Below are 27,154 nucleotides of genomic sequence, written 5' to 3'. Positions count from 1 at the left end.
TGAACTGACAGGTTTCTTCAAAGACAAGGATATATTCACTTTGAAGTTTCCTAGCAGGTAAACAAAAGTTAATGAACAAATTGCAAAGAAATCAACCTTTTAGCTGACAGCAAAATAAGAGCTTTTGGGAGTGTTAGGTTTCCAACTATTTTGTGTACCTAAAGCAAAACAAAAAATATCAAAGGAATTCACACTCAGAAGTCTTAAAATGATACCAGAGGTATTTTACCACTTTAGTGCTATGGCTCTAAGATAACGGAATTTAGATAGTTGATGACAAGCTAGACCCATTGTTGGACCATTCTGTTTTTCTATTAAATGTAGGTGTTAAAAATTACACTTGAACTTTTTGGAGATAATCATTCAAAAACAAATGACAGATCTGGCAGGAATCACAAGATGCAAATTCTTTAGGCTTAAACGGGCTAAAAATTCCTAGGCAACTTTCTGTTTTGGAATACTGCATATATTTTATTTTTTGACATCTGTTTATTAAACAGGGTGAACATTAAGTTAGCATTTTCATTTTGAATAAGCCTCCTCAGTATGCCCGAAAATGTAAAATATAATCTAAATAGAAAGCACTTTGGTACTCCATGCTGTTGTTATAACTTAACACTGCACTGAATGCTACTACATTTCATAAAGTTAATTCTTAAACACAAGGATGACTCAACCTTGAACGTGGTTTCCATGCTGAATACTGTATATATTTTTAAATGTCCATACTAAATAAGGACATGCTTAATTTTTAAAATAATTGCTAAATATTTTTTCTTTTTAGACCAACATGTCTTTTCACAAGAATGATTAAGGCAAATATGAAATGTCATCACACCTTGAAGCAATGAGATATTGCTTGTATGAAAAGTTATCACATCATACAAGCAACAAGTGGAGTGGGAAAATGAAGGACTATAATTATATGCTCCCAATTAGATTGTCACATGAAATGAAACTTGGAAAAAATGCAGGTACCCTCTTAAAATTTTTGACTTTTGTGTACTTAAGATACATGATATAATAATTAAGATTGCTTAGGCACTGATATGGATTCTTTAGTGCCTGGATATAACTTCCTAAGACAAAGCAAAATCATTCAGGGCTTTATTTTCTTCAGACCAAGAGTGGTATGAGGGTCTGACCTATTACTCTCCAAGAGCAGAACTGATTCCAGTTGGTCACTTTCCCATAGTGCTTTGTTTACACTCTGCCATCCAGACTCAGTATATCCAGCTTCCATATGTCTTACTCATAAGATCTTGGAGTGAATATCTTGTTTTTTCAACTCTGTTCCCTTAACTACCACCATGACTTGTAGACAGTAAACAATTAAATGTATTAAAGCTTCTTTTGGGGAGGCTAATTACAACGAACTGAGTGTTTGTATTCCCCTAAAATTCCTATTTTGGAAGTGAGGTCACAGTGAGACGGTACCATCCATGAACGAGGAGGCCAGCCCACACCAGACACCGAATCTGCTGGTGCCTTGATCTTGGGCTCCCTAGCCACTCCAACTATGAGAAATAAATGCTTGCAGTTTAAGCCATCCAGTCTATGGTGATTCGTTATAGCAGCCCAAATGGGCTAAGGTAGTAACAAAAATAATCTTTTGCATATTCAAAGGCAAAAAAGTTTCAATTTATAATCTATTTCTTAAAACTAATTTTCAACCAATCGCCACATAACAGAAACCTATTTACTTATTTCTGACATCTGAAAGCATGAATCGATAAATCCAAATAGACCTGTCAAAATGAAATGGAAAGAAATTAGGTTTCTTACTTCTAAGTTGTAGAGCACTCTGAAGGTAGACATTCCCGGGGCAAAAGATCGAAACAGACTTTCTAAAATTGAACTGGCACTTGGCTGGTGCTGTTGCTTTGATGACAGGGATGGAGATTTTGAGGACTGAGAACTTGATTCAGACAGCAATGTTTTCTAAGTTTAAGAGAATAAAAAAGACATAAACTACTTAAAAGGACAAATTAAAGAGAAACAGATCTTAGTACATGTCCTAATATCTTTCCCTCTTTAATATAAGCCACACCAATGCTATTTTCTAAAAATTAACTTCATAAAACCACATCACTCTGTAACTATTAAAATATCAAACTTCATCACACAAATTCTAAATGTTCAATAAGATTCAAATACTACGTGAATGCTTTTGAGCATGTATTCTAAGCAACACCTGAGAAGGTCATTTTAATTGGTTTCTGTGTTTAAAATTTGTATCTCTAAATACTGATAATAAAATTATAAGATTGCTAAAGTGGTAGGCTTGAAAAATTTGTTAAACTAACACTAGTGATATATTTTATAATTACATTAGTTTTATCCTTTAAATTAATGTATAAGCAATAAATGATATGACTGAGCTGATCTAAATTTCTACCACTAAATTATAAAATAGAAAATATAGTTCTAACAACTTTTTCTACAGGAATTTATTCTGAGAACATAATTAAACAATATTATAGATAAGACACAATTTCAATATATAGATAAATCTCTTAAGGAACAACATTCTAACAATTAACAAAAATGAACTTTAAATATCAACTGTGAAAAAATTAAATGATAATCCATTTATATAAGCAACTCAGACATATGCAACAATCAGATTCAAAAAGGCATCATGGCTAATGAAAAACGTCTCAACTGAATCACAACTAGAGTCTGATCTGGGACAAGTAACTTCATCCCTTTGAGCTTCAGTTTCCTAATATATAACATGAGGAGGTGGAAAGGTAGATGATATTAAAGGCTCTTCCACTTCTGAAACCTGATGTCATTATTGACTTTATATAGATACTTTAAAAGTCAACATTAAGTTCTGATCTCCATTTATAGCAAAGGTATTTCTCTCTCTCTTTTTTTTTTTTTTTGAGACAGGGTCTTGCTTTGTTGCCCAGGCCAGAGTGCAGTGTGTAATCTTGGCTCACTGCAGCCTTGATCTCTTGGGTTCAAGCTATCCTCCTGCCTCAGCCTCCTGAGTAGCTGGGACTACAGGTATGTGCCATCACACCAGCTAATTTTTTTATTTGTAGAGATGGGGTCACCCTACATTGCCCAGGCTCGTCTTGAACTCTAGGGCTCAAGCCATCCTCCCACCTCAGCCTCCCAAAGTGTTGGAATTACAGGCGTGAGCCACTGCACTGCACTGGGCTGGCGAAGGTATTTTTCAAAAGAAGAAAAAACATTATGGGAAAGATGGTATCATATGACCTTGATGTCATTTCAGGTTGTATTTTCACTCACTGAATTGTGATATAAAATTGCCATGCTAGTTAAAAAATACTCATACCTTTCTTCCTAAAGAATCAAGTTGATCAAGGGCTTCCTGAATGGCTGGATCAGTGGGTATCAAGAGCAGAAGCTTCCGTACTCGTAGAGTTATCCTGAAGTTTTTCAAACACAAATTTTTTCATATAAGCCATAGTTTAATTCAAGAAAGTCCATTAGTATGGAATATAAAGTAAAATGCATTTCAAGTGAAAAGTTACTTGGCTTCCTAATGTTAGTAACTTTCTCTCTGCCAAGCCTCACAAATGTTTATATTTACCTTGGCTCTTCCAGATTGGCGAGCTGATAAAGCATGTCAAATACATTACATACGAGAGCCATCACTACACCAGGGAGGGATTTCTCCTGATGGAAAAAAGCAAAATAGAAATTCAAATTTACAAAAGAATGTTCTCCTTTCCTAATCAAACTTACAAACAATAAAAATACTAGTTCTGAAAGGCTGGTCACTGTAAAGCTTGAGGGAAGCACAGTGCTCGTCTGTACTGAAGAACACCACATGGTAACATATTAGATGAGGGTTCACTACCTTCTAGCGTGTATTACTTGCTCTCCCTTCTCCTGGCCACCTGCTAGTGAAGGGACTAAGGTGCCAAAAGGCAGGCACAGTAGAAGAGAGGTAAAGCAGAGGGCATGTGTAATTAATACAATGGAGAGTAGGCACCACTGAGCTAATGACTGCTCCCCAGTAGAGAACAGGGGTAGTGATGTGAAAACAAAAGTAGTGTGTTTATGTATCAACATCCACACACAACAATAAATACATGTAATTTAAGTTGAGAAAAAGAAGTTACCATGTTTTTTTCCCAAAGATCAGAAAAGACAAAATGGTTATAACTGTATAAAAGAGATTCAGATATGATTAAAGCACTATTTTCTGGTTATAAGGAATAAGAAGTCGGACATCATTACACAATGTATTTACAAGTGGGAAGATTTTTAATAAATTCAGGATAAATGTGAGATAGCTAAAAATTATTAAACTTGAAGATACTATGTACATATTCTGAGTGGGATTTCTTTTTAAAATTCTTGTTATATATGAAATATAATTTTAAAAAAAATTGAGATGGGGGTCTCGCTATGTTGGCCAGGTTGGTCTTGAACTCCTGGCCTCCAACAATCCTCCTGCCTCAGCCACCCAAACTACTAGGATTACATGGCATGAGCCACCACACCCAGTCTTCAAATACAGTTAGCTCTGACAACCCCACAATACCAACACAGGCTAAGTATCCCTAATTCAAAAATCTGAAATGTGAAATTCTCCAAAATCGGAAACTTTCTGAGTGCCAACATGACACCACAAGTGGAAAATTCCATGCCTGACCTCATGTAACCGATCTCAGTCAAAATCTTGTTTCATGCACAAAATTATTTAAGATGCTGTATAAAATTAACTTCAGGCTGTATATATAAGGTGCATATGAAACATAAATGAATTTAGTGTTTGGATTTGGGTCCCATCCTCAAGATATCTCATTATGTATATGCAAATATTCTAAAATCCTAAGGACCACTCAACTTACACTAAACTTGAAGAGTTCTTTGATCTGTCTAGTAAGGTTTATGCTCTGTAAAGTAAAAAGATGCAGTCACACAAAGTCTTACGTTTGGAATTAAAGAAATATATATAATAACCAAAGGGGAAAAAAAAACCCTGTATGTCTTTTAAATACCTTTACTTTACATTAGCTTGCTTTCTAGACTATAAAAGCCTTAAAAAGCAGAACAGTCTTACGCAGCTGTGTACACCTGGAGTCCTAACACAGAGAAGGTACAAAATAAACGAATTCATGAAGTCATTGAAATATCAATTGAGTACCTATCGTGTTCTAGGCACTGTTTTAGGTGTCGAGGATGCAGCAGTGAACAAAACAGAAGAAAATCTGCTCTCATGGAGCTTACATTTTATTGGGAGAGAGACATAAACAAGATAAATAAAATATACAGTATGCTAAAGAAAAAATAAAGTAGGGAAGGGAAATAAAAAGAAATACAGGGGTAGGAAAGAGGCTGAAAATACAGGGGTAGGAAAGAGTCAGAGAAGGCTCACTGAGAATATGAGTAAAAGCTGAAGAAAGTGAGAGTGAGCCACCTGCATATCAGGAAAGAACAGTTTAGGCACAGGGAAGAGCAAGTTCACAGACCATGCTATTTGAGGACCAACATGGAGGCCACTGAGGCTGGAGTGGTGAGAGGAGAAGCTCACAGGAGACAACCTTGGACAGGCTCCGGGGGACATATTAGGAAGGCCCTGAAGGTCCCAGTAAAGACTGGTTCTTATTCTGAGTGAGACAGGAGCCACTCAGGCCGAGTGGTACAATCTGACTTATGTTTAGTAAGATCCTGGGCCACCGGGTGCCCTGTAGAGAAGAGACTGAACTCGTGTTAAGGGCAGAAACTGTGAGAGCAGTTAGGGCACTACTAAAATATGCCAGGTGAGGCATGGTGATTGCCTAGACTGGTGTGCAAGCTGTGGATGCAGAAAAAAGTAGCTGGATTCTTGATGGATTCTGAAGGTGGAGTCGAGAATTTGCTCATGGACATGGGTGTGAAAGAAGGAACCCAAAGATTCTGGCCTCAGCCAACTAGAAGACTGGAGATGCCATCATCTGAAATACAGCAAGGCTGTGGGAAGAAGAGATGTGGGGTGGGAGTGAGGTAGTGGGGAAAAGGGTATAAGGAGCTCAATTTGGGATAAATTAGGATTGGGGTGCCTAGTAGACACTTAAGAGATGTTAAGTGGATGGATCCATTTATTTCAGGTTAAAACTAAAAACTGGAAGTTAGCAATGTACATACAATATGCAGAGAATGGAGACTGGATGAGATTATTAAGGGAATGACTGTAGACAGAGGAGAGGTCCAGATTGGGCCCGGGAACTCCTCAGTACAGAGATCAGGGAGATGAAGAGAAATTGGCAAAGGAGACTAAAAAAAAAAAAAAAAAAAAAAACCACCAAATAAAAAACCAAACAGGCAGAGAGGCAGTGGAAAGTCACGCCAAGTCCTGAAAGCCAAGTGAAGAGTGTTCCAAAGGGGAAGCGATCACATGTACCAGCTTCAATGAAATGTCAAGATGAGGACGAAGAGGTGGAGGTGACAGACCAACTTGAAAAGAGGCTAACTCTTATCCAGAGAGATCAAGAGAGGATGGCAAAAGAAAAGCTGGAAACAAGTTTAGACAACTCTTTCATGGAGCTTTGCTGATTTTGGAAGAATGGGGCAGTAACTGAAGGTGGAAGTGGGATGAAGAGTTTTTTTTAAGATGGAAGAAATAACACAACATGCTTGAACACTAATGAATCCCAGCATTTGTTATACAGTTTGGAAGAGTCAGAACAAAAAGACAGTGACTGTTAAGTTCTTGTTTTTAAATTGAAATTGATCACCCAGTACCTGCTCCATGGCATATGAAGAACTAAAAACCCCACTGCTGCTGCTGCTGGAGCTGGTTGAAGAATCTGCTGAACTCCCAGATGGGGTCCCACTGCCAGAAGTCTTCACTGTAAGGATTTGTTCATCAGAAAAGCCCAGTTGGTGGAGTAGCTTTTGATCTTTATTCACTGTAAGCTGCAAAAAGTGAAAAGTGGTTTCTTAATTATTGAGAGGAAAAGGAAGAGGAAATTATTCATATCAGGTTAAATATTTATATCATTTATTATTCATAAAAACTGCTTATTTAAACCTACCAGGCTATCATTTGTAAATATCTGTATATTATCCACAGGAGAGCACAACTGCTTGGCTATTTTCCACCGGACACTCCCTATGGTTTCATTACTGTGAGCCTGTAAAATAAAATTAAACACATTATGAGAGAATTCATTTATTTATTCATTTCAACAACTGTGAGTGAACATCTACTAAGTACTGGGCACTGTTCTAGAAGCTGGGAACACAGCAGAGAACATAAAGACAAGAAGCCCTGCCCTCGTAAGGCTTCCCTTCTGCTATAATTATGTTCCATTCTACACTCCACCTCCTCCCCATCAAGCGTGGAATGAGACCTCAAGCCCTTCTTCCACTGCAGCGTTGTCCACTCTTTCCCTTTCTCACTGTGCTCTCCTCACACCAGCCACCTTGCTTGCCTTTGTACCTGTTCTTCCATTTGCCTGGAATGTTCTCCCAAGCAAACATCATTTACCCTGTCACTTTACTCAAGTTTCTGCTCAAATGTCACCACCTCAGGGAGACCTTCATGTCCACCTTTACCTAAAATATTTTGGGCATTCCCATCACCCTCTTATCACCCTCCTCACCAATGTATCCTGCTTTACTCTTGTTTGTTCTTTACAACACTTACCACCGCCTGACATTATATAATATTTATTTATATATCTGTTTGTACCCCACAGTTTCATTTCAGGTCTTTATTCTACATCTGTTTACCAAACAACCTTTAGAATGATTATTCATGCAGCTATCTCAATCAAGACTGCTTTATGAAAATAATAAGACAACATGAAAATGGCTATAGTTCTTAATGTAAACCTACCTCGACAGCGAAGGTATCTTTGGTAGACTCATAGGTAACATTAAGAGTTAAAAGATGTCCATGAAATGAGGCACCATGAGGTAGAATAGTTCGTGGAACAGAGTAAAAATCCTTAAAAAAACGAGTAAGTCAAGTCAGATGGACAGCACCACTGATAAACACATAAAAAATACATACCTATGTATATATGATGAATGAAGATGCTTTTTTAAGAAAAGAGAGGCTAACTGGGTGTGGTGGTGTATGCTAAACTCCCAGCTACTAGAAAGGCTGAGGTGGGAAGATCGCTTGAGCCCAGCCTAAGCAACATATGTCTTAAAAAAAGGAAGTGGCTTACCTCTATAGTGATCACATAGCGCTCTGCCAGAAGCAGCAATCTCTCAATTATTACAAGTTTAGTGGATCTATAGATTTAAAAAAAAGTATTAAAATGTATTTGAAGTGAGTTACTGATCTGAGCTCAATTCTAGTCTGTTTCACCAAAACCACAATAACAGCACTCACTGGTCAAAGACTGAAATTTGCAAAGATTAAACTTCCCTTTTACCCAATGGGGAGGTGGTTCTACAAGCTCACAGCTGTAGCATACAGATGGAATAAGGGAGAAGCCTGTACCTCCCCATGTTTCCTTTCCTTTTCTTTCTTCTTTTTATTTCTTTATACAGTTATTCCATAAATGGAGGACCTGGGTTTCTAGGCCTATCTGTCCATTAATTCATCAAGAATGAAATCAGTGAGTTTGACCTTCATTAATCTCATAACTAAAATATGACCTACAATTCTGTGAACACATGAAATCTGACAAAGTTCTGAACTGCCTGAGAATTAGAAGACAAATGCAAATCGGTAAGTATGACACAAACAAAAGGTGCTATCTGAAAATGAGATCTGAGGTCTCTTTTGGTTGAAGACTTATGGAATCTTACTTATCATTTGAAATAATCAGACTGCAATATTCATCAGCTTATATAGTCATAGCCCCATACTTTATTAAAGAGAACATTACATGTGTTAACATTAAGAAATGAAAATCCAAGTCCCCTTAATTTAAACATTTTCTATTCCAGAGAGTCTAGACATTTCAAAGCGGTATATTTCTAAAACTAAAAAGAGGTACTACCATTTTCTAACAATTGGTCTGGTATGCTGATTAGCAGTACCAAAAATTTCACTCTAAAAACAGCTGGTTAAACACATTTTAGCAGTTGTATTAAATATACTTAACAGAGTTCTAAATTATTCCAGTCTATGGGCAAGAACTAGAACTTGAAATTCAAATGAAAAATTTTTAGAAAATACCTAAGTCCATAATAAGTGAGTGAACTATTGAGTGAATTGTTTTTTAATTATGCCTCAATAATGAATTAAATCACAGACAGTATTATGAAATACTGTACAGATGACAGAAACACCCCCACCCCAAGTTGGAACAATTATGGATACTGAAAAGTTCTTTCCAAACTAGTGAAATGAGATAAACTACAATGTTCTGGTTCAAATTCGACTTTGAAACTATATATTCTTATTAACCCTATTTAGAGTTTGTAATAAGAATATTTTAAAATTATTATGTGGTTTTTCTCTGTAGTCTACCAAATATGAAATGATTCAGAACAAAAAGCACTTAGTAAAGAGAAAAAAAACAAAAAGCACACTCATTTAAAGAAGTCAGAGTTTGGACATCCTAACCCAATAGCACATAAATATACTTACATTCTAATTTATCAGATAAATGAACCATTAAGGAACTGAGTCATAGAGATGGACTACATCTTACAAACACGTAATTGGGAATTCTTAATACACATTTTAAATGAAAGTCTATTTGAGAGATACTTTCAAGAATGCGGGCATGTGAAAGTCATGTTAGTGTTCTTATCATGAGTTGAATCCATCATTACTTCTGCCATTTAAAAAAGAAGTCTGAGAAATCTGAGTTTACTGGCTTCCTTCATATTAACAAAGTATAGTGACACAGTACTCAACTCATTTTAAAAAAGAAGAACGGAGGAAAGGACTCATTGCCTTGATTCCCCTTTTTAAAGGAAGGCTTTAACAAGCGAAGGAATATCCCCAGTTGTAAGAATAGTCATTCCAGAGTAGAGAAAGACTCTATGAGTACCCATCACTAGAGGGCAGCAGCAGAGTGAAGTAGGGAGAGCAAGCCCTTCTCAGAGCACTTGCCAGTTTTCTGGGAAACAATGACGTGGTGCTGCTTACCAGTAGAGGCTCATAAAAAACCCACAAAAGTATTTTAATTACTTCCATCTAATGTTCCAAATTATGCATTGTTTCTCCTTTATCTCCTATTCATGAAATCTGAGTTTAGTGTCTGCTGTAGTTCCCTGATATCAAAGAACTACAGCAGACACTAAACTCAAGATTTCATCAATATCTGAAAACTCAAAAAACAGCAATGTGATTAAGAGACAATGTCAGTTTAAAGTTTTAACACAAACATTTGGGGATAAAGTTCTCACTAAAAATTATTTTGAAAAATACTTTAATTATTTGAATAATATTTTAGTGACTATGATTATAATGCATACTTTTAATTAATCATCTTCCACTTCATTCTGCTTACCCTATTAATGCCCTGAGTTTGACTATTCAAGGAGAAAAGCTATATCTAAGTAAATATTTTTAACTTGAAAAAAAGTAGTCTTCATACAATGTATGTGTATTCCATTCTAAACAGTAAGTTATTCATACTACATAGAATAAAAGTAAAATGAATCAAATAAAAACTAAAACAAGAAGACCTGTCCACCAGGTAGAAGGATAGGGACAGGGCAGTACTCGGGTGGTCCTGGTGATGACCTACACACAGAACTTCCAAAGAGACACAGATTCAGGGGCGTATGATGGGGAACATGTAATTCTCAGGATTATGACAGCTTGCAAAAATTATGATATAAAATGAGGAAATCAATAATTGAGAAACCTACATAAAAAATACCAATCAGTTTAAAAATCTGACATATGTGTGTTGTGTATTTTTCCCTTCTGATCACTTACCTATAAGGAGACTGAACTGAGGTTGCCACGGTTGGCATGGCAGTTGCTGTAAGCATTTTTGTTGCTCTGGTCACAGCATGTGTTAGAGTGGGGCCACCAAGTGCTGAACTGGCTGCCTAAAAAATACCAAACAGTCATTCTCTATCAGGGTTTCTCAACCTGGACTCTAGTGACATTCTGGACAGGATAATCTGCTGTTGCAGAGGGCTGTCCTGGGCATTCATTGTAGGATGTTTAACAGGATCCCTGGCCTCTACCTACTTAGGGACCAGTAGGATGCTTCTAGTTGTGACAACCAAAAATGTCTCCAGATATTACCAAATGACCCCCAGAGGCAAAATAAGCCCCAGCTGAGAACTACTGCCCTACATATGTTAATACTTACATGGGACCTCATAAGGGGTATTTGAATACTTGAATATTTTTTTATAATGACATATTTGGATAGAAGTCACAATTAGGGAAATACTGTACCTATTCTAGCACATATTTATCACCAGAAAGTTTAACTTATTGGAATTGGAAGGCAGTAGCATTTTATGCTTTTGGAATATTTTTGATTAGACATAAAACTTAAGCATATCAACTGAGTATGAATGTTTAAGGCTTTAACCATCATGCTGGAAATAAAAGAGACACATGTGAGACAGCATTACACAGCAGGCTTCTAATGGACAAAGACAACCAACACCACCTACTACTAACTGTCTTGCTGTGGCCTTTAATAACATTTATGGTATAACTAGGTGAAATATGAAGAAAAACAAGAAAGGAAGCAGTGCTTGTATAAAATACCTGAACAGAAAAAGAAAAAAAAGAAAAAGATTCTATTACAAATATGGAAAGTATAGATGATGACCTAGTTTCTGAAGATAGTTCCTATTTCCAAAAGGGAAGGAAGGTGGATGGAGTGGGGAAGACAGGTGATGAGAGGGAGAAAGATTTCCTATAGAGTACTCTTATATATTGGGCAAACATCTGTTCCCTATGCCACAATATGGTACTGTTGATAAATTCTTCAATAGGATCCAGCCACAAACATCAACATTATAAATTATCTAAAAATATAAAATTATAAAAGGAAAAAAAGCATTTACCTCAAAGAGATGTTAAATAAAATTTGCTACTCACTTCTAATCTTGTGTAGCAATCAGCAATGAATTTCTTATGTAAAGATACTGAATCCTGAAAGAGCATATGGAAATTACAATTAGCCCTTGATATTTAGTTGTAATCATTATTCAGGACAAAATATCAAAATAAAGAAGCCAATTTTTGGTCATGCCAAGGATCATAGCTTATCACTAAAATATATATATAATGTTTTGCTTTTTTGTATATGGATAACTTCTTTCCTTAGATACCTACCTTCTTTAATCTAGGATTTAGATTAATGTAACTATAGTTTATGATTAGCTGAATAGCTTCATTAGCAATTTCTTCATCAGGTGATTCCATGGCTATTTTCCAAATGAAATCCATTCCTATCAATTCCAGCTTTTCTACATACTGTTCAAAGAAAAAAAATTAAATTATAAAGGCATATCAGGATCACAAAATTATAAAACCACAGATAATTATTTTGTTACATCATGAGTCCACACCTCTTCAGTTCAATATGAATTAAGGCTGCAAAACCTCAGCTATATGAAAATAATATTATCCTGATATGGAACTTTAAAAAGCAACCAACCACAGAAGCACTGGGCAAATTCCATGGGAACCAGGATAGGTATAGAGATATCTCTTCAGACATCCCTAGATCCAAACTGGACATACAGCCCGACAGGCTACTGAAGCGGAAATAGAGCAGGAGTGAGATGGGCACCATCTTCAGGAGCTTTTCTTCAAAAGGAAACAGTCAAGCCAGAAGTGGTCACTAAGTCTTGGGGCTCAATCTGGTCTTTCTAAAGCTCAGTAGGAAACAGCAGGACCCAGGGCTTGTAAGATCTTGTAAAAATTCTTACCACCCAGGAAGCCATGTCCTGAAGAAAAAGGACTTGGAAAAAGAGTGAATAAGCCTTTTTTTTTTTTTTTCAAAGGAGCATGTGTAAACATAAACATAAGCTGTACATCCTAGTTTTCCTGCCTCACTGTCTATTTCTCAATTTTTCTCCCCAAATCCCTGCCATTGTGACCCCAGGATGAAGACTGCGCTTGCTTTTTTAGGTACATGTGAATTGCTGGATCTGAGGAGTTTGAAGCTTAGGTGAACTATCCCTGCTCTGCATTCATGTGGCCACAGGAGGCCACTGGCTGTCCCTAGGTCAGCCAGAAACAGAGAGATGTGAGGAGAGAGTAGTGCCCTCCCAGGTAGCTGGTGAGGCATGGTAGTGCAGGTAGGAGCCTCCCTTACACTAGGAGAAGCTCTGTCATCAACGTAGAAGCTGGCAGTCAAGGAGATGCTGTTCTTTACAAAAAAAATCTATGTTATCTCTCAGTTATAACACTTTTTTTTTTTTTTGCTGAACATCAAGTTATACTAGATTATCCAAACTATTTAGATTTGAGAATAACGTACTTACCAACTGAGCTCCTTGTCTTTTCAATCGATGATCACAAAGATTCACATTTTCAAAAAAAGTTTTAAATAAGTTAAAACCTGTAATTATAAAATGCCAAATAAATTCATGTACTCTAGGTAACACAGATAATCAATGAAAAGACTCAAAGTGAATCAAGAACTAAAACCATAAGACTCTTGGCATTGGTTTCTTAGATATGGTACCAAAGCAGAAGCAACAAAAGAAAATATTAGTAAATCGGATATACTCAAAATTAAGTGCTTCAAATGACACTAACAAGAAAGTGAAAAGACAGCTCACATAATGGAAGAAAATACTTGCAAATCAACTATCTGATAAGGAGCTAGTATCCAGAATATATAAAGAACTCTTACAACTCAACAATTAAAAGACAAACCAATTTTAAAATGGGCAAAAGATTTTAAGATTTCTCTAAAGAATATAAACAAATGGCCAATAAGCACATATAAACAGATGCTTAATATAATCAGTCACCAGAGAAGTGCACATTAAACACATTAGATTTGGCCAGGTGTGGTGGCTCAAGCCTGTAATCTCAGCACTTTGGGAGGCTGAGGCAGGCGGATCACCTGAGGTCAGGAGTTTGAGACCAGCCTGGCCAACACGGTGAAACCCTGTCTCTACTAAAAATACAAAAGTTAGCCAGGAGTGGTGGCATGTGCCTATAATCCCATCTACTCAGGAAGCTGAGGCAGGAGAATCACATGAACCTGGGAGGTGGAGGTTGCAGTGAGTCAAGATCGTGCCACTGCACTCCAGCCTGGGCGACAGAGTAAGACTCCATCTCAAACAAACAAACCAAAAAAACACCCATTAAATTTTGATACCACTTTATACCCATTAGGATGTCTAAAATAAAAAAAGGCAGATAATAACAAGTATTGGTGAGGATGTGAAAAAATTGGAACCTTCATATATCGCTGGTGGGATTACAAAATAGTGTGGCACTTTGCCAAACAGGCAGTTCCTGAAAGGTTAATTACATGCCACAACAATCTGACTTCTAGATATACATCCAAGAGAAATGCAAACTCATACCCACTGAAAAACTTGTACATGAATGTTTACAGCGGTATTAACCATAACACCCAAAAAGTGGCAACAATCAAAATGTCCATAAGCTCAAGAATGGATAAATAAAATATGGTATACCCACACAGTGGAATATTATAAAGCCATAAAAAGAAATGAAGTACTGATACATGCTATAACCTGGGCGAACCCTGAAAACATTATGCCTTAGTACAATGAAAGAAGCCAGAGACGACAGATCACAGTGTATGATTCCATTCATATCAAATGTCCAGATTAGGCTAATCCACAAAGACAGAAAATAGATTAGAGGCTGGATAAAATGAATGGAAAGTGACTGTTAATGGGTATAGGTTTATTTTTGGGGTGATGAAAACGTTCTGGGATTGGAACAGAGTGAAGGTACATAATTTTGTGAATATACACTTTAAAAAGTGAGTTTTATGGTAGGTAAATTATATCTCAATTTAAAAATTCAATGAAAAGAAACATCTGAAAGGAGGATTTCTATACTTTGATACATTTTTACCTTAATGAATCCTTCTGTACTAAGAAATTTTAAAAAGACAATTTGGCAATTTGATCTAGCAGGCTGTATGATTTAAAAACTAATTATAAGATATCATTCATGTAAAAAGGAATTTGTGTACTAAATATGTCTTTATATGCACAAGAAAAATTCTAGAAGGATATTCCTGTTAAGTTGCTTTTGAGAAGGAGGATTAAAAGTAAAGAATAACACTTCTTACTTAAAAGTACTGAAAAAAAAAAGATTTTAAGTTTTTTCCTACCATTCATAGTGATTTCATATGACTCCAATTTAAGAATTTTCTCCTTGAAGAGCTGCTGCTGAACATCACTCTCGAGATCATGCTGTCCTTTTGTAAACCATTCAAAACACATCTGTGGAATAAGACGAATATTACCCTATAACTAAGATCCATTTCAGGCACATACATATTCCAAACTGGAAAAGTAAAGATAAATTTTAATACTTCAAATGTTTATATTGTCAAAATACCACTCAAAGCTAAAATGCTTGGAATTCTGAAATTAAATGAAGCAGTTACTAGCAATCTTTCCTCTAGATAATAAAAATATCTATTCATACTTTTCACTGAATTTTATACTTGGGTTTTTCCATCAACATTTATTGCCTGCTTACACCAGGCACTATGCTGGGCACTATCGCAATAGTGAGGCCTTTCGACAAGTCTAGGAAGTAGTTAACATTATTCTGTCAAATAAGATGAGGAAAATGAAATTTACTCTTAGAAAACGTCAAGGCAGGTGTTCTGTTCCTGATTTAATCTATCTTTGGCTGTTTAATTATAGTTTACAAAAAAAATGTGGCCAGTTACTAATTCTTCTTTACTGTTTTTGGGGTGCAACATCATTATAGGAACTCAAAGTTTTCTGTTGGCAACTTACAATTAGTTTCATATGGAGGGGAAAAAACTTAAATATATCTAGAATTCTTTATACTCATTTGGTTAAATTTGGTATTTTATCCAGAATGGTATGAAAATTACCAAAGAACACATACATTTATTTTTATCATGAATATATGTTATATAAAACATTTTTTCAGCACTTACAGTTCTTGGCCCGTACTACTTATGCTTATATAAACTGAAAAGTGTTTAGAAGATGTGAGACACACAGAAAAAGTGAAATATTTAAATATTTCTGCCTTACTTTATCCACAATACCATCTTCTTACCTCTCTATCTAATTCACAAACATCTTGGCCAGTTACAAGACACTCCCAGATCTCCTTGGCACGATTCCAGCCCAGATACAGAGTAGCTTCTTGCAAGAAAAACGCCAGAAATTTTAGATGTGCCTCTAAATACTGCACAAAGAAATAATGCTAATTAGTTAACTCCAGGCATTCATTCCTAAAAGCAACATTAAAACAAAACAAAACTTTAAGTTTTAACAACAGTTTTACTTAATCCTTTTTCATATAATTTAGGGTAAAGTAAATATTAGAATTCTGTTTACAAATTGATAGTACAATGTAATAGAAGCTATCTATCTCAAGTCTATTAGAAATTCGGTTGATTTTGGATGTCAATAAAATGTAATTTCAGCAATCTCAAAGTAAAACATTACAAACTCACAACTGGTGAGTTAAGATTTTTTTCCAAATTTTTTAAAAAACAATAATATTACTAATCAATTGATTTGAAAAACAAAACCCATTATCCACTGAATTAGCAATTATTATTTCAGATCAAAGACAAAGATGTTTATTCCTTCATCATATGGAAAGGTAACTCACAAACATCAAGACACAAAACTGCTCCATCACTACAAAGATACCTCATACAACCTCTTTATAGCTACAGCTAACAAAAATTCTTTTTATAGTGTAAGTATAAAAAGGTCAAATGAATATTGTAAATCATGAAGCAAAAACACAAGGCCTGATACCTCCCGGTAAGTGTACCGGCCATCCACTAGTGTCGAGCCACTTAAGCCTCCAGGCCCGGCCACAGCAGCTGCAAGCCGATGACAAGCGATCAAACTTCCCGTTACCAATTTCACTATTTCAAAATTTTTCTTCAAGTCTTGAATAATGCTCTTGGGGAAAATAACAAAGAGAAAAGTGGTAATGAGAATTTGCAGTTATTTTGCTGGTTTAATACAAGCTGCTATTTAAAGATGTAGTCCCAGATGAGAAAAAGCCAACATAAGAATTTCTTCATTCTTATTTCCTACACAAAAGTAAATAAAATCAATCTGGCATGTACATTTACTAGAAAATTAATAAACTACTAATGTTTTCCATTTAAAAATATTCATTTTATTTATTTATTTTTAAAAGCCTATAAAAATAACTATTTCACTTCCTGTATACTTTTCTGGATCATTCTTCCCAAGTCTATACACTGAGGAAACTCTAGTACTTTAAGCAAACTAATCTTTTTGTGACACAAGACAAGCAACAAGCTTTTTAATCTTTTCAAATCAATTTTTAAAATGCCATTCTAACTTTTAAAAACTGGCTTAACTATTTCAAAATTAAGCAAATAAAAAGAAAATGAGTTAAGGAGATATAAAAAAAAGCTCCACAGAAATGAAAGCAGAATGATGCTTAAACTCAAGATTATTAAATGATATAAGTGAATTACATCAATAGACATAAAGATAGTGACTATAAACTCAGCAATTTTAGCCATGTTTTGTTATTGTAAAAGTTATGCAAGTAACTGTATAATAATAAAAAATAGCTATACCCTTACCTTGTCTTGCTTTTGATAGGTTTGTTTTATGAATGAGCGAGTAATTTCATGGAGCTGACGCAAGGCTGGTACCACCCATACAAACTGGGGATTATTAAGCTGAGATGACTAGAGTTAAAAAGAAGTTACATTAATTAAATTTAGAAATAAACGGCAGATTCATTTATTAGCTATAAAAAATTTCCAAGTCAATCAGGTTTATTGTTACACTTTTTATTATTTTACTCTTTATATTGACCATTTAGAGCTTATCTCCATGCACTCATAATTCAGTCTTCAACTTCTTATTCTGCATGCAATTTCCTAAAGCCAAGAACTGCAAACAGGAGTGGATGTGAAGTGACAGTAAATGTACAGGGGTACATCAGCAAAAAACAGACAACAAGGAATTAGCAACTTCAGAGGATAGATTAAGTAGCACAGGCTGCTAAGTCATGTTGACACAAAATAAACTGATGGCCAAAGCTTAACTTGGATAATACTGAACTGCATGGTAAGTAAAATGGAGTAAGAATATTGCTTTCTATGATTATATGACTAGGATACCAATGACATGATCAAGATACTGATAGTGGTCTAAATATTAAAGAAAATATTCATAACCTGTATTTCCTAGTTAAAACACTTTCATAAGAGGTAATTCTACTTTTATTAATTATTACAGACATTTTACACTTAACACTGTACATTTTTCAAAACACTTTCAAATATATTATTTCTGAAACTAGTATATGACAATCCGGATTGTCATAGTACAGATCTAAAAAGTCTACTGTTTGTGTAATACTCTTTATAAAGAGAACTACTTTTTAATAAATAGCATCTTTCAAACTATGAAATTTTAAAATTTGGTAAGAATTTCAGTTTAAACATGACTATTAAATCTCTAATCAAAAAGCTGAGTAAAAACTTGAGTCCTCAGCATTCTTCAGAGGCTGGAATTTTTTGTCTTAAGGCCTCCTTGTTCTATTGAGCCTTAGTGTCAGATGAAGACCCTTATGAGGGGAAATACACTTCTGTTGTCTTTGTAGAGAAATATCTCACTATTGAATATGTAAATGTGAGCAAGTTATTGTCACACAATACTTTTTTCATTGCCTCATAGAGATCAGCCAATTCTCAATCAGCAAATACCGTATTTCCTAGATTCTAAGACAAAGATTTCATATATTTTAACATTTCTGAAATTGACACTTTAGACAATTATGTCAAAAGAAACTCACTAGCCACTAGGCACAGGAGTAAGTTTTTATATAGCTGTGCTTACCTGAGTATGTGCAAACTTAGCTGTACACAAAAGGTATTTGTTCATCTACCTGTCATTTTAGTTGTTACCTGGTATAGGTAGTACCAAACAAGAATGGTTTTCTCACTTAAATTTGGATCACTAATTTGTTACTTAAATGTTATCAAAAAGATTACACTATAATGCAGCACTAACTAACCAGTTGTGTCCATCAACACAATTAAAAGAAAACAGTCAGTCATCTCACACTAACGCATTTTCCAAAGCCAGGAGAAGTTGGCATGACAGACTCATACCCTGTGAAGGGCTGTACCGCTCAGCACTAAATGTCTCTCTGTGCTGAGCTGCACCTTATTTCAAGAGAAGGTGTTTAACTTGTAGTGTACGTAACTCAATTATGAAAAAAAGCAGCTTGAGTTTTACAAAAGAGAACAAGCACACAAAACTCCATATTCATCAACATGCCTCAAAATTATACAGCCAATCTTAAAGATTTCAGAGAGGTCCAAAGCATTACCATATACAATGCAAAGCAGTGTGCTCCCATGAAGTTGTTCATAATTGTTCAAAAAAAGGCTTAGGCTCAACCTCTCATTAAGAATCTAAACCAATGGTCCATAACTGCAAAACGGACAGTTTCTTTCTTTCTTCTTTGCAAGTTTATTATATCTGAGATGCAGCCTGCAATCACTGGCATCTTAGAATCACAGAAATAAGGTATATATTAAAGGTCAACTACTTGTGAGACTAGCTAGACTATTTCTGGCTACACTATAAAAGTTGCAAAACGACAGTAATAAAAACTGTAAGGTTTATATCCAAACAGATACCTTCCCAAAAGGATTACAAAATTGGGACATAAATATGAACTCTTCGGCAATAAGCAAATATATTAAAAAGTATCATGATGGCCAATTAAGTCAATTATGGTAACAATATTTTTATTTAATATTGAAAATTATCCTTTGAAGGTAACTTGTTATACAATAAAATTCAAAGAAAAAGTCTATAAAATTAAAATTTAAGAATTATTTCTGATATAGCCTTCTTAAAGTTTAGCAAACAGGAAAGATGTTATTTATTTCATCTTATCTATGACATGGTGACAACTTATAAGAAAAATTTAAATTACTCTTCTCCAATTACAATGAAGATATCTGATAATGTCACGGAGTGGAGATTTCATAAGTAGGAGCTGATGGGATGTCTAAATTGGACTCAACATTAGATGAAGCCTTAGAGGTCAGTTGGTTTAGCCTGCAAACCTATGCCTAAATTCTCTTTATTCATTTTTTACACAATGACTGACTTAGTGTTTCCATTGATGAGGAACTCACTACCTCAGAAGGGACTGAATTCTGCTTTCAGACTGTTCTCACGTAAAAGTTCATTGATACTGAAACATGCTTCTGCATAATTTCTTAGGAGACATAAAAAGTAAGTTGAATGAAACTTCTCTATAACAATGCTCTAAGTATTTAAAGAAAGCTTTCACATTTTCTTGAGTTCTCTCTTTTCAAAGTTGAACATCCCCACTTCCTCATCTGTCTTGTTTTTCCAGACCTATCCTTTTATCTAGGACCACAGCAAAAATTTTTGCTTGGGAGGACAATTTCTAAAAGTTATTTCCTCCTGTACTAACTACATCATGTGAAAGTATCTGTACTGAGGATATCTTGCTAGTTTTACTTTCTGTTATGTGTTTTGGTAAGTAGAGGCAACTCAGCTATGTCTACGTGAGGCTTTTGGTGTCCTCACAGGGTGAAGGGGAGGAAGTAAGAGGAAGGAAACCAACATTTGCTAAAAGCCTGTCAGGCGCTATGGTAGGTGGCCTGAAGATAAACAACTTAAGGAATATTCAGATACAACTAAATGAGGGAAAATGAGGTTTTTTTTTGGTTTAGTAATTTTTTTTGGATGAGTACATTTAAACTTTTTAATTGAAGAAAAAAAGAAGTGAAATAAGAGGGAAGGATTGGGGTAGACAGTGGAAGGTACAGAAGCAGCAAAGGAAAGAGGACCAACGGAGCCGAGGGTACCCTGCAGAATCTACAGAAATAAAGTTAGGAAATCAAGGTCAGAATTTCTGAACACAACAGTGGAACTTGGGAATTTTAAGAGTATCAAAAGCAGAGGGAAGGGGAATCAGTTGGGAGAATAGAGGTAGCTGAGGGTGGGAGGGGAGTAAGAAGTGGGTGATCTTGTCTTACCCTTTGCTTAGTTTCTGTGTAGCCTGGCAGGGAGACATAATCCCCAGTCAGCCCACCTTGCTGCCTGGCAGGAAAGGGCATAGCATAGAAAAACACCTTTAGTGGAAGTAAATAATTCACCCCCCTGCCTGGAGCCATATCCAGGGGGCTTTGATCTTCCCACTGCCCCCCTTCAGCAATGTGTACTTTGTAAAAGTCCATGAAAGCACTTAGTAAACTGAAAAGTGCTATATAAAAGGCAAGATATTATTGTTTAGAATGAAATAATGGTACACCAGAATTTCTTTACTGGGAGCAGTGGGGAAATAAAAAAGAAAGAATATTCCTTTCAAGTCTCACAAAATAACTCCAAAAATTCTCCTTTTACTTTTTGAGTTTTGTTATAAAACAACAGACATAAATGAAATGACTGCAAAGAGAAGCAATAAAGATGCAGTGATGCAACTGACTAGAAAAGCTAAGTAATGCTTAGCTGTAACAAGGAAGGAATAATGGTCAGGAGGGATATTCTGGTTTTAAACGCCACTTCCCTGGAGGGAGGGAAAAATCCATTCAGCTTTGACCTTTTATATACAAAGAAACGTGTCTGTTGCTGAGAAGAAAAGACCATTTTTCTATGGATACCCTTTTCCTCTTACTATTGAAGGTTCTAAACATCTTCAATAACTCTGGATGAATTTTAATCATAAGGAGAGGTTGTTTAGTTATCTGAATCACTGAGCTAAGAAAACTGGAAAAATTCAAATTGTATCTGAGTGAAAAGAAAGCAATGTTGTTGAGTTAAAAGAAAAATTCCTCATAACCTGAGAATTACCAGCTCCAGTTTGCAAATACCTTTTAAAATCTCTAAAGCTGGGTTACATGTAGAAAATTCACTTGGTCACATTTCAGTGTCAGAAATATAAAACACAAAGTTCTTCAATGCCCCCAACTAAACTTTGTGATCAAACACAACATAAGAAATAAAAGCCCACTGAGCTAAGAGTCTCTTAATATACCAATGAAAATTAGTTGGCGGTATCCAAGATCCTTTAAAGAAATACTTAACAAAAGCCAAGGAATATGTTTTACTAATGAAATTATTAAGCCACTAGTTATTCTACCAAAACTTTTCCTATGTTAATAACAAAATGAAAATCAGAAAGTGGAAGCCTTTCCGGTGCTAGGCTTTGTTTGGTCTGGGCACCCTGAGGGTCTAGGTGAGAGGACAACGCTGCTCCAATTAGGGCCGCTGCAACAACAGAAGCACAGTCCACTGACCTGGCTGCTGTGATCACCCCTCTCAGAGGAGAGGCTTGAGGCTTAAGGACTGGAACAACAGGAGAGCTGCAATCATTACTGCTCAATCTGCTAACCTCTACCTCCAAGGACAGTCCAGAAGTTCACAGTAACCTACAGTCCCAGTCCCTCTTATACAAGTCCCTATCCAACCCTACCTTCTAAACTGAAGCCCCAGCAACAGATACTCACTGAATGACTTTGCCTATTGAATTACTTTAGGAACATGTCTAAATGAAGAACCTGAAACACTACTATGTGCAATCAATGACTGAACCTCCTTCCTTTCTCTCTCTCATACTATGAATGCTCCTCCATTTCTCCTTTATGGGAGAAAAACAAGCACAATATTTATTTGGAGTCCGCTGTACTTATTAAAACTGTGCATACTTTAGATTTAATTTTAAAAAGAAAAACTAAGTTGAAAATCTTCTAATTTTATGAAAATTATGTAATAAAATTACTCTTTGAATGTGACCCTAGATTTTTTGCCCATTAAGAGTAACTCTCAAGCTTTAAATAATAAAGCATAGGTCATAGACAAATTTTTAGACATCAAATTTAATATGAACATTAAGAAACACTAAAACATACTATTATTTTAAAATTGTGATGTAATTTATTAAAGGAAATTATTAAACTAGTATACCTTTTAGTTGGTTCCATCTGCAAATTCTTACCTTGAATCCATCCTTCTTGTTTTTTTCCAAACCTGACCATTCTCCAGGCTGAAAATTCATTTTAAGAGAAATATAAGTGACTTGGTAAAAGCAATACCTATAATTTCCCGATCTTGGACTTTAAGGTAAGGGCTTCCAGATACGGCATTTAGTTTAATTTACATAATAGGGGAGGAAAATTATTTGGCTCTAATTACTCAGGGAATACTGTTGCTCTAACAACAAAATCAGGTAAAAGCTGAAACCAACCCTCTTAATATCTTCTATGCACTTGATGATGTAGCTCCTCTTGATTGCTTCTTTCACTGCATATGCATCACTAAGGATTGTGAGGTGCTCCTCCAAGGCCTGCTGAATAAGGCTACTGGGCAGGGTTGGAAGGTGAGCCAGTTCCCAGAGTACGTCTAAAACCTACAATAATATTACATATGATCAGCCAGCCAATATGCAAATAGCTGCTTTGAGCATTTGTAGCTAGAAAAATCCATTTGATTCTCCTGCCTTTCCAGAAGTGGTCTCAAAGCGAGCTTCCCGGCCTATTCGTCCAATCAGGCTCAAAAGCTTCTGTCTTACTCTATCACTCTCAGTCTCCCAGCTCTGTAGAACGGAAAAGACACAGGAATTGCTTCACGATCAAACTGGCAAAATATGCAAAAATTTTAAACTTGAGCTAAAAACATTAATAACGTAAGAAAAGTACATTTAAATACTGCTAATTGGTGGGGAGGAGGGGTATTCAGGACCTCAAAAGAGCTTATTTTAAGAAAATTTAGAAGTAAGCAAGTCTGACTGAACACGTACCTTCTGAATGAGAACAAACAAATGATTAAGCTGATCTGAGTTAAATTTCACAGCCGCTGCAGCAATAATAGTATGAATGTTCTCAATCACGGTAGATGATTGTCCTGACTGGAAAAGGAAACATTGGAAAAAAATTAAGTCTTGGAACTTGGAACAACCTAAGTCTTCCCTCTGGCAATTTACAGAAGCACAAGCAAAAATATAACAAAGATAAATTGACTCTAGTCTAATCAGCATCCACCTGCATAATATTGGCAAGACTATATGAAGCAACCTTTATTAATCGTCATCAGCTAGCCTTATTTAATTCCTAGAAGCATTAGTTCTTTAAACCGACAATGAAAAAAAAAAAAAAAAAACCCAGGAGAATCAAGTTCTCAATGTGACATATTTCACTTCAAGAAGAGAACAAAGTATTTTCAACTGCTAAAAGATTTAAACAGATTGAATTATAAAATAAATGTACCCACTTTTGGCATTTTATAAATGATCCTGAAGGTTCCAATTGAGCGTATTACCTGCCTCATTTTTTATTTTACTCATAGATACTTTGTGATTTCAATTAATGTTTACTTATCCCATTGGCAGTAAGTCTTTGCTGCAGAGCTATATATCCTATTGTCAACCTTAAGGTTTAAATTCACTTTTTAACCTCAATTACGTCACTGTCATGCCTCACTGTTCATCATGTGAGAGACGTGAAATGAAAGAGGACATTTTTAGATTCAATTCCTTAAGAATTTTCTCAATATATACTATGCACATAGAGTCATTCATTGAATGTAGTACGAATATACAATATATAAATCACGGTCTCTAATCTTCAACCTAAATCTTCAACCTTATGTGGATTCAAAATTTATACTTGCAAAACAAAATTATATGAGTGTATTCCACCAAGGTCAAGACATGGGAAGTAATATCTTGGGACCCGGGACTGTTTTCTTTTACTCCTGCACCTGACTTTCTATAGTCTGCTCTGTAATGCTGGGCTGGGAGCCTGCCAACTACATTTCCCAAACTCCTCTGCCAGCCAACTTCCTGTTACCTTCTGCCAATGAGAGGAAGCGCTGGGAGATGAGTGGCAGGATGAAGGATGAAGTACGTCTGGCTTAAGCTCAGAGTGGATGCAGATGCTGGCTGTGGCTGCAAGGGACTCTGGAAACCTTGGTGGCGGTAGCACCTCTTTGACAGTTCCATCACTTAAAGTAAAAGCACCTCCAAGAGCAGCTTCATTTCCTTGAACTTAATACCCCTTCTTTCTTTTTGCTTCTCCAACATTCTCTTTTTTTCTTCCTCTCCTTACTTAGGAACACTTTTGTAAACAATCCCCTGTAATCAATTCCCTTTGCTTGATATACCTAGCATAGTTTCTACTTCCTGACTAGATTCTGACTGATACAGTGACTAAGTTGACAGAGTCAAAGAGTGCTCCAGTTTTTCTCTGGCTTACCAACTAGATGTAATACCATTAATGAAATAGACTGGAGAATGACTAGGTTTGGATATAATGAATTTGAGATGCCAACGTGCTACGCATGGGAATGTGTGTTACATATTTAGATATACTGCATTGGAGCTCCAAGAAGAGATCTGAATTAGAGATATAATTCATAGAGTCAACAGCATACAAATGTAGTCAAAGCCACAGGAGTGCCTGCAATTGACTTATGAAAGCTAATACAGTGAGAAAGGGGCTAAAACTAAGGCTTGAAAAAACCAAATAGTCAAAGTAGAAGAGAGTAAGTTAGTAAAGGGGACTCAAGTAGGAATGCCAGGAAAGTCAGGAAAATCAGTAAAATGGCCTATGACCAAAGTGAAGAAAAAAAAATTGAAGACTATGTTGGATTCTGTCACACCTCTCGACAGTCCCAGTAAGATGAGATCTACAAACTCATCAATCATCTTTATTTAATAGGGACTAAATGGGAAAAAATTATTAATGAAAATAATACAATGAAAAGAACACTAGATTGATAAACAAAGACACACACCTATTCCTAGCTCTGCCACTAACTGCTATATAACCTTCTCATTTTTTAGTCTAAAAAATGAGAAGACCAGACTAGATCAGCAGTTTGAAACTTCTTGTGGTGAGTGGATTTACACATACAATCTTAATAAAAACCTGAAACTGTAAAGTGGGTTAGGTACAGCTGCTCTGTTTAAAGCAAGATAAAGGTTCCGTTTTCCTGCCCTCTCACCACCCTTTTCCCTCTCCTGTAGTCCAAAAACGCTAGGCAAAGGCAAAAATAATTCAGATCAACCTACCTGTATCTTCCAAATTTTAGTGAGCTCATCTAATGACAATTTACTACCCAAGAGTTCAATAATTCCCTTTATACGGTCACAGTATTGTGCTTGGTCTATGTTGCCTAATTGAGGAAACATGAGAGAGAAAGTCAGATATAGTGAACACTGACTCTCTAAATACAATTCTATTAATTCAAAACAATAACTTACTATAAGATCATTTAAAGGCTAATACAGTCAAAGCAAAAATTTTGTATACTTTTTAATACAAAGATATATTATTTAAATTATGTGTTAGGTAATTTTTATTTTTTTGAAAGCAACTTACCTTCCAGTGCAATTGACAGAACTGAGTTTTCAACTAGCCAATCTAATAATCTGTCTGTATCTATAGCATTCTTCACAGATTTGGATAAAGTGCTATCTTCTATTAGTTTGGTTACCTAAAAAGATAAGATTATTGTGACTGAGTCTAACATACATTATCAAATATTCATATATATGTATATAATTTTTACAATGTTACAATGTGCTTCGATAACTAGCCAAATATATCAAAGGCCAGTTATAAGAAGTTAACAGACTACCATCTGTGATGTCCCTTTAAAAAGAACATGGAGGGCCAGGCACGGTGGCTCACACCTGTAATCCCAGCACATTGGGAGGCCAAGGTGGGTGGATCACTTGAGGTCAGGAGTTTGAGACCAGCCTGGCCAACATGGAGAAACCCCGTCTCTACTAAAAATACAAAAGATTAGCTGGGCGTAGTGGTGGGCGCCTGTAATCCCCGCTACTCAGGAGGCTAAGGCAAGAAAATTGCTTGAACCTAGGAGGCGGAGGTTGCAGTGGTCCAAGATTGTGCCACTGCACTCCAGCCTGGGTGACAGAGCGAGACTCCATCTCAAAAAAAAAAAAAGAACATGGAGTCATTCTTACAGCTCTCATTCCCTGGACCACTGCTAACTGGCTCAGGGATGAACATCTAACCCAAACCTCAACCAGGCACTCCCTCCAAATTTTATATGTGGA

General features: G+C 35.8%; 1 protein-coding gene across 2 annotated transcripts in view; it reads right to left on the bottom strand.

Moving 5' to 3' along the window:
* USP24 (ubiquitin specific peptidase 24) overlaps window positions 1-27,154 on the bottom strand; it is a 147,547-nt gene that overhangs the window by 62,969 nt on the left and 57,424 nt on the right. For both annotated transcript variants that reach the window (XM_032137650.2, XM_032137651.2), the window contains exons 11-31: window positions 26,454-26,568; window positions 26,144-26,247; window positions 23,873-23,980; window positions 23,573-23,668; window positions 23,321-23,482; window positions 23,072-23,119; window positions 17,658-17,765; window positions 16,846-16,995; window positions 16,130-16,261; window positions 15,198-15,309; window positions 13,354-13,430; window positions 12,197-12,337; window positions 11,960-12,013; window positions 10,829-10,944; window positions 8,148-8,214; window positions 7,811-7,921; window positions 7,005-7,103; window positions 6,712-6,885; window positions 3,569-3,654; window positions 3,311-3,404; window positions 1,786-1,941 (exon numbers count right to left, since the gene is read on the bottom strand). In XM_032137650.2, the coding sequence (XP_031993541.1) occupies window positions 1,786-1,941; window positions 3,311-3,404; window positions 3,569-3,654; window positions 6,712-6,885; window positions 7,005-7,103; window positions 7,811-7,921; window positions 8,148-8,214; window positions 10,829-10,944; window positions 11,960-12,013; window positions 12,197-12,337; window positions 13,354-13,430; window positions 15,198-15,309; window positions 16,130-16,261; window positions 16,846-16,995; window positions 17,658-17,765; window positions 23,072-23,119; window positions 23,321-23,482; window positions 23,573-23,668; window positions 23,873-23,980; window positions 26,144-26,247; window positions 26,454-26,568 (2,310 nt within the window). The remainder of the gene's footprint in view (window positions 1-1,785; window positions 1,942-3,310; window positions 3,405-3,568; window positions 3,655-6,711; window positions 6,886-7,004; window positions 7,104-7,810; window positions 7,922-8,147; window positions 8,215-10,828; window positions 10,945-11,959; window positions 12,014-12,196; window positions 12,338-13,353; window positions 13,431-15,197; window positions 15,310-16,129; window positions 16,262-16,845; window positions 16,996-17,657; window positions 17,766-23,071; window positions 23,120-23,320; window positions 23,483-23,572; window positions 23,669-23,872; window positions 23,981-26,143; window positions 26,248-26,453; window positions 26,569-27,154) is intronic.

Source organism: Hylobates moloch, unplaced genomic scaffold, assembly GCF_009828535.3.
Source record: "Hylobates moloch isolate HMO894 unplaced genomic scaffold, HMol_V3 SCAFFOLD_18, whole genome shotgun sequence".
Taxonomy (NCBI): Eukaryota; Metazoa; Chordata; class Mammalia; order Primates; family Hylobatidae; genus Hylobates; species Hylobates moloch.
Note: the sequence above shows the minus strand (reverse complement) of the source record. Positions and strands in the feature narration are given on the sequence as shown.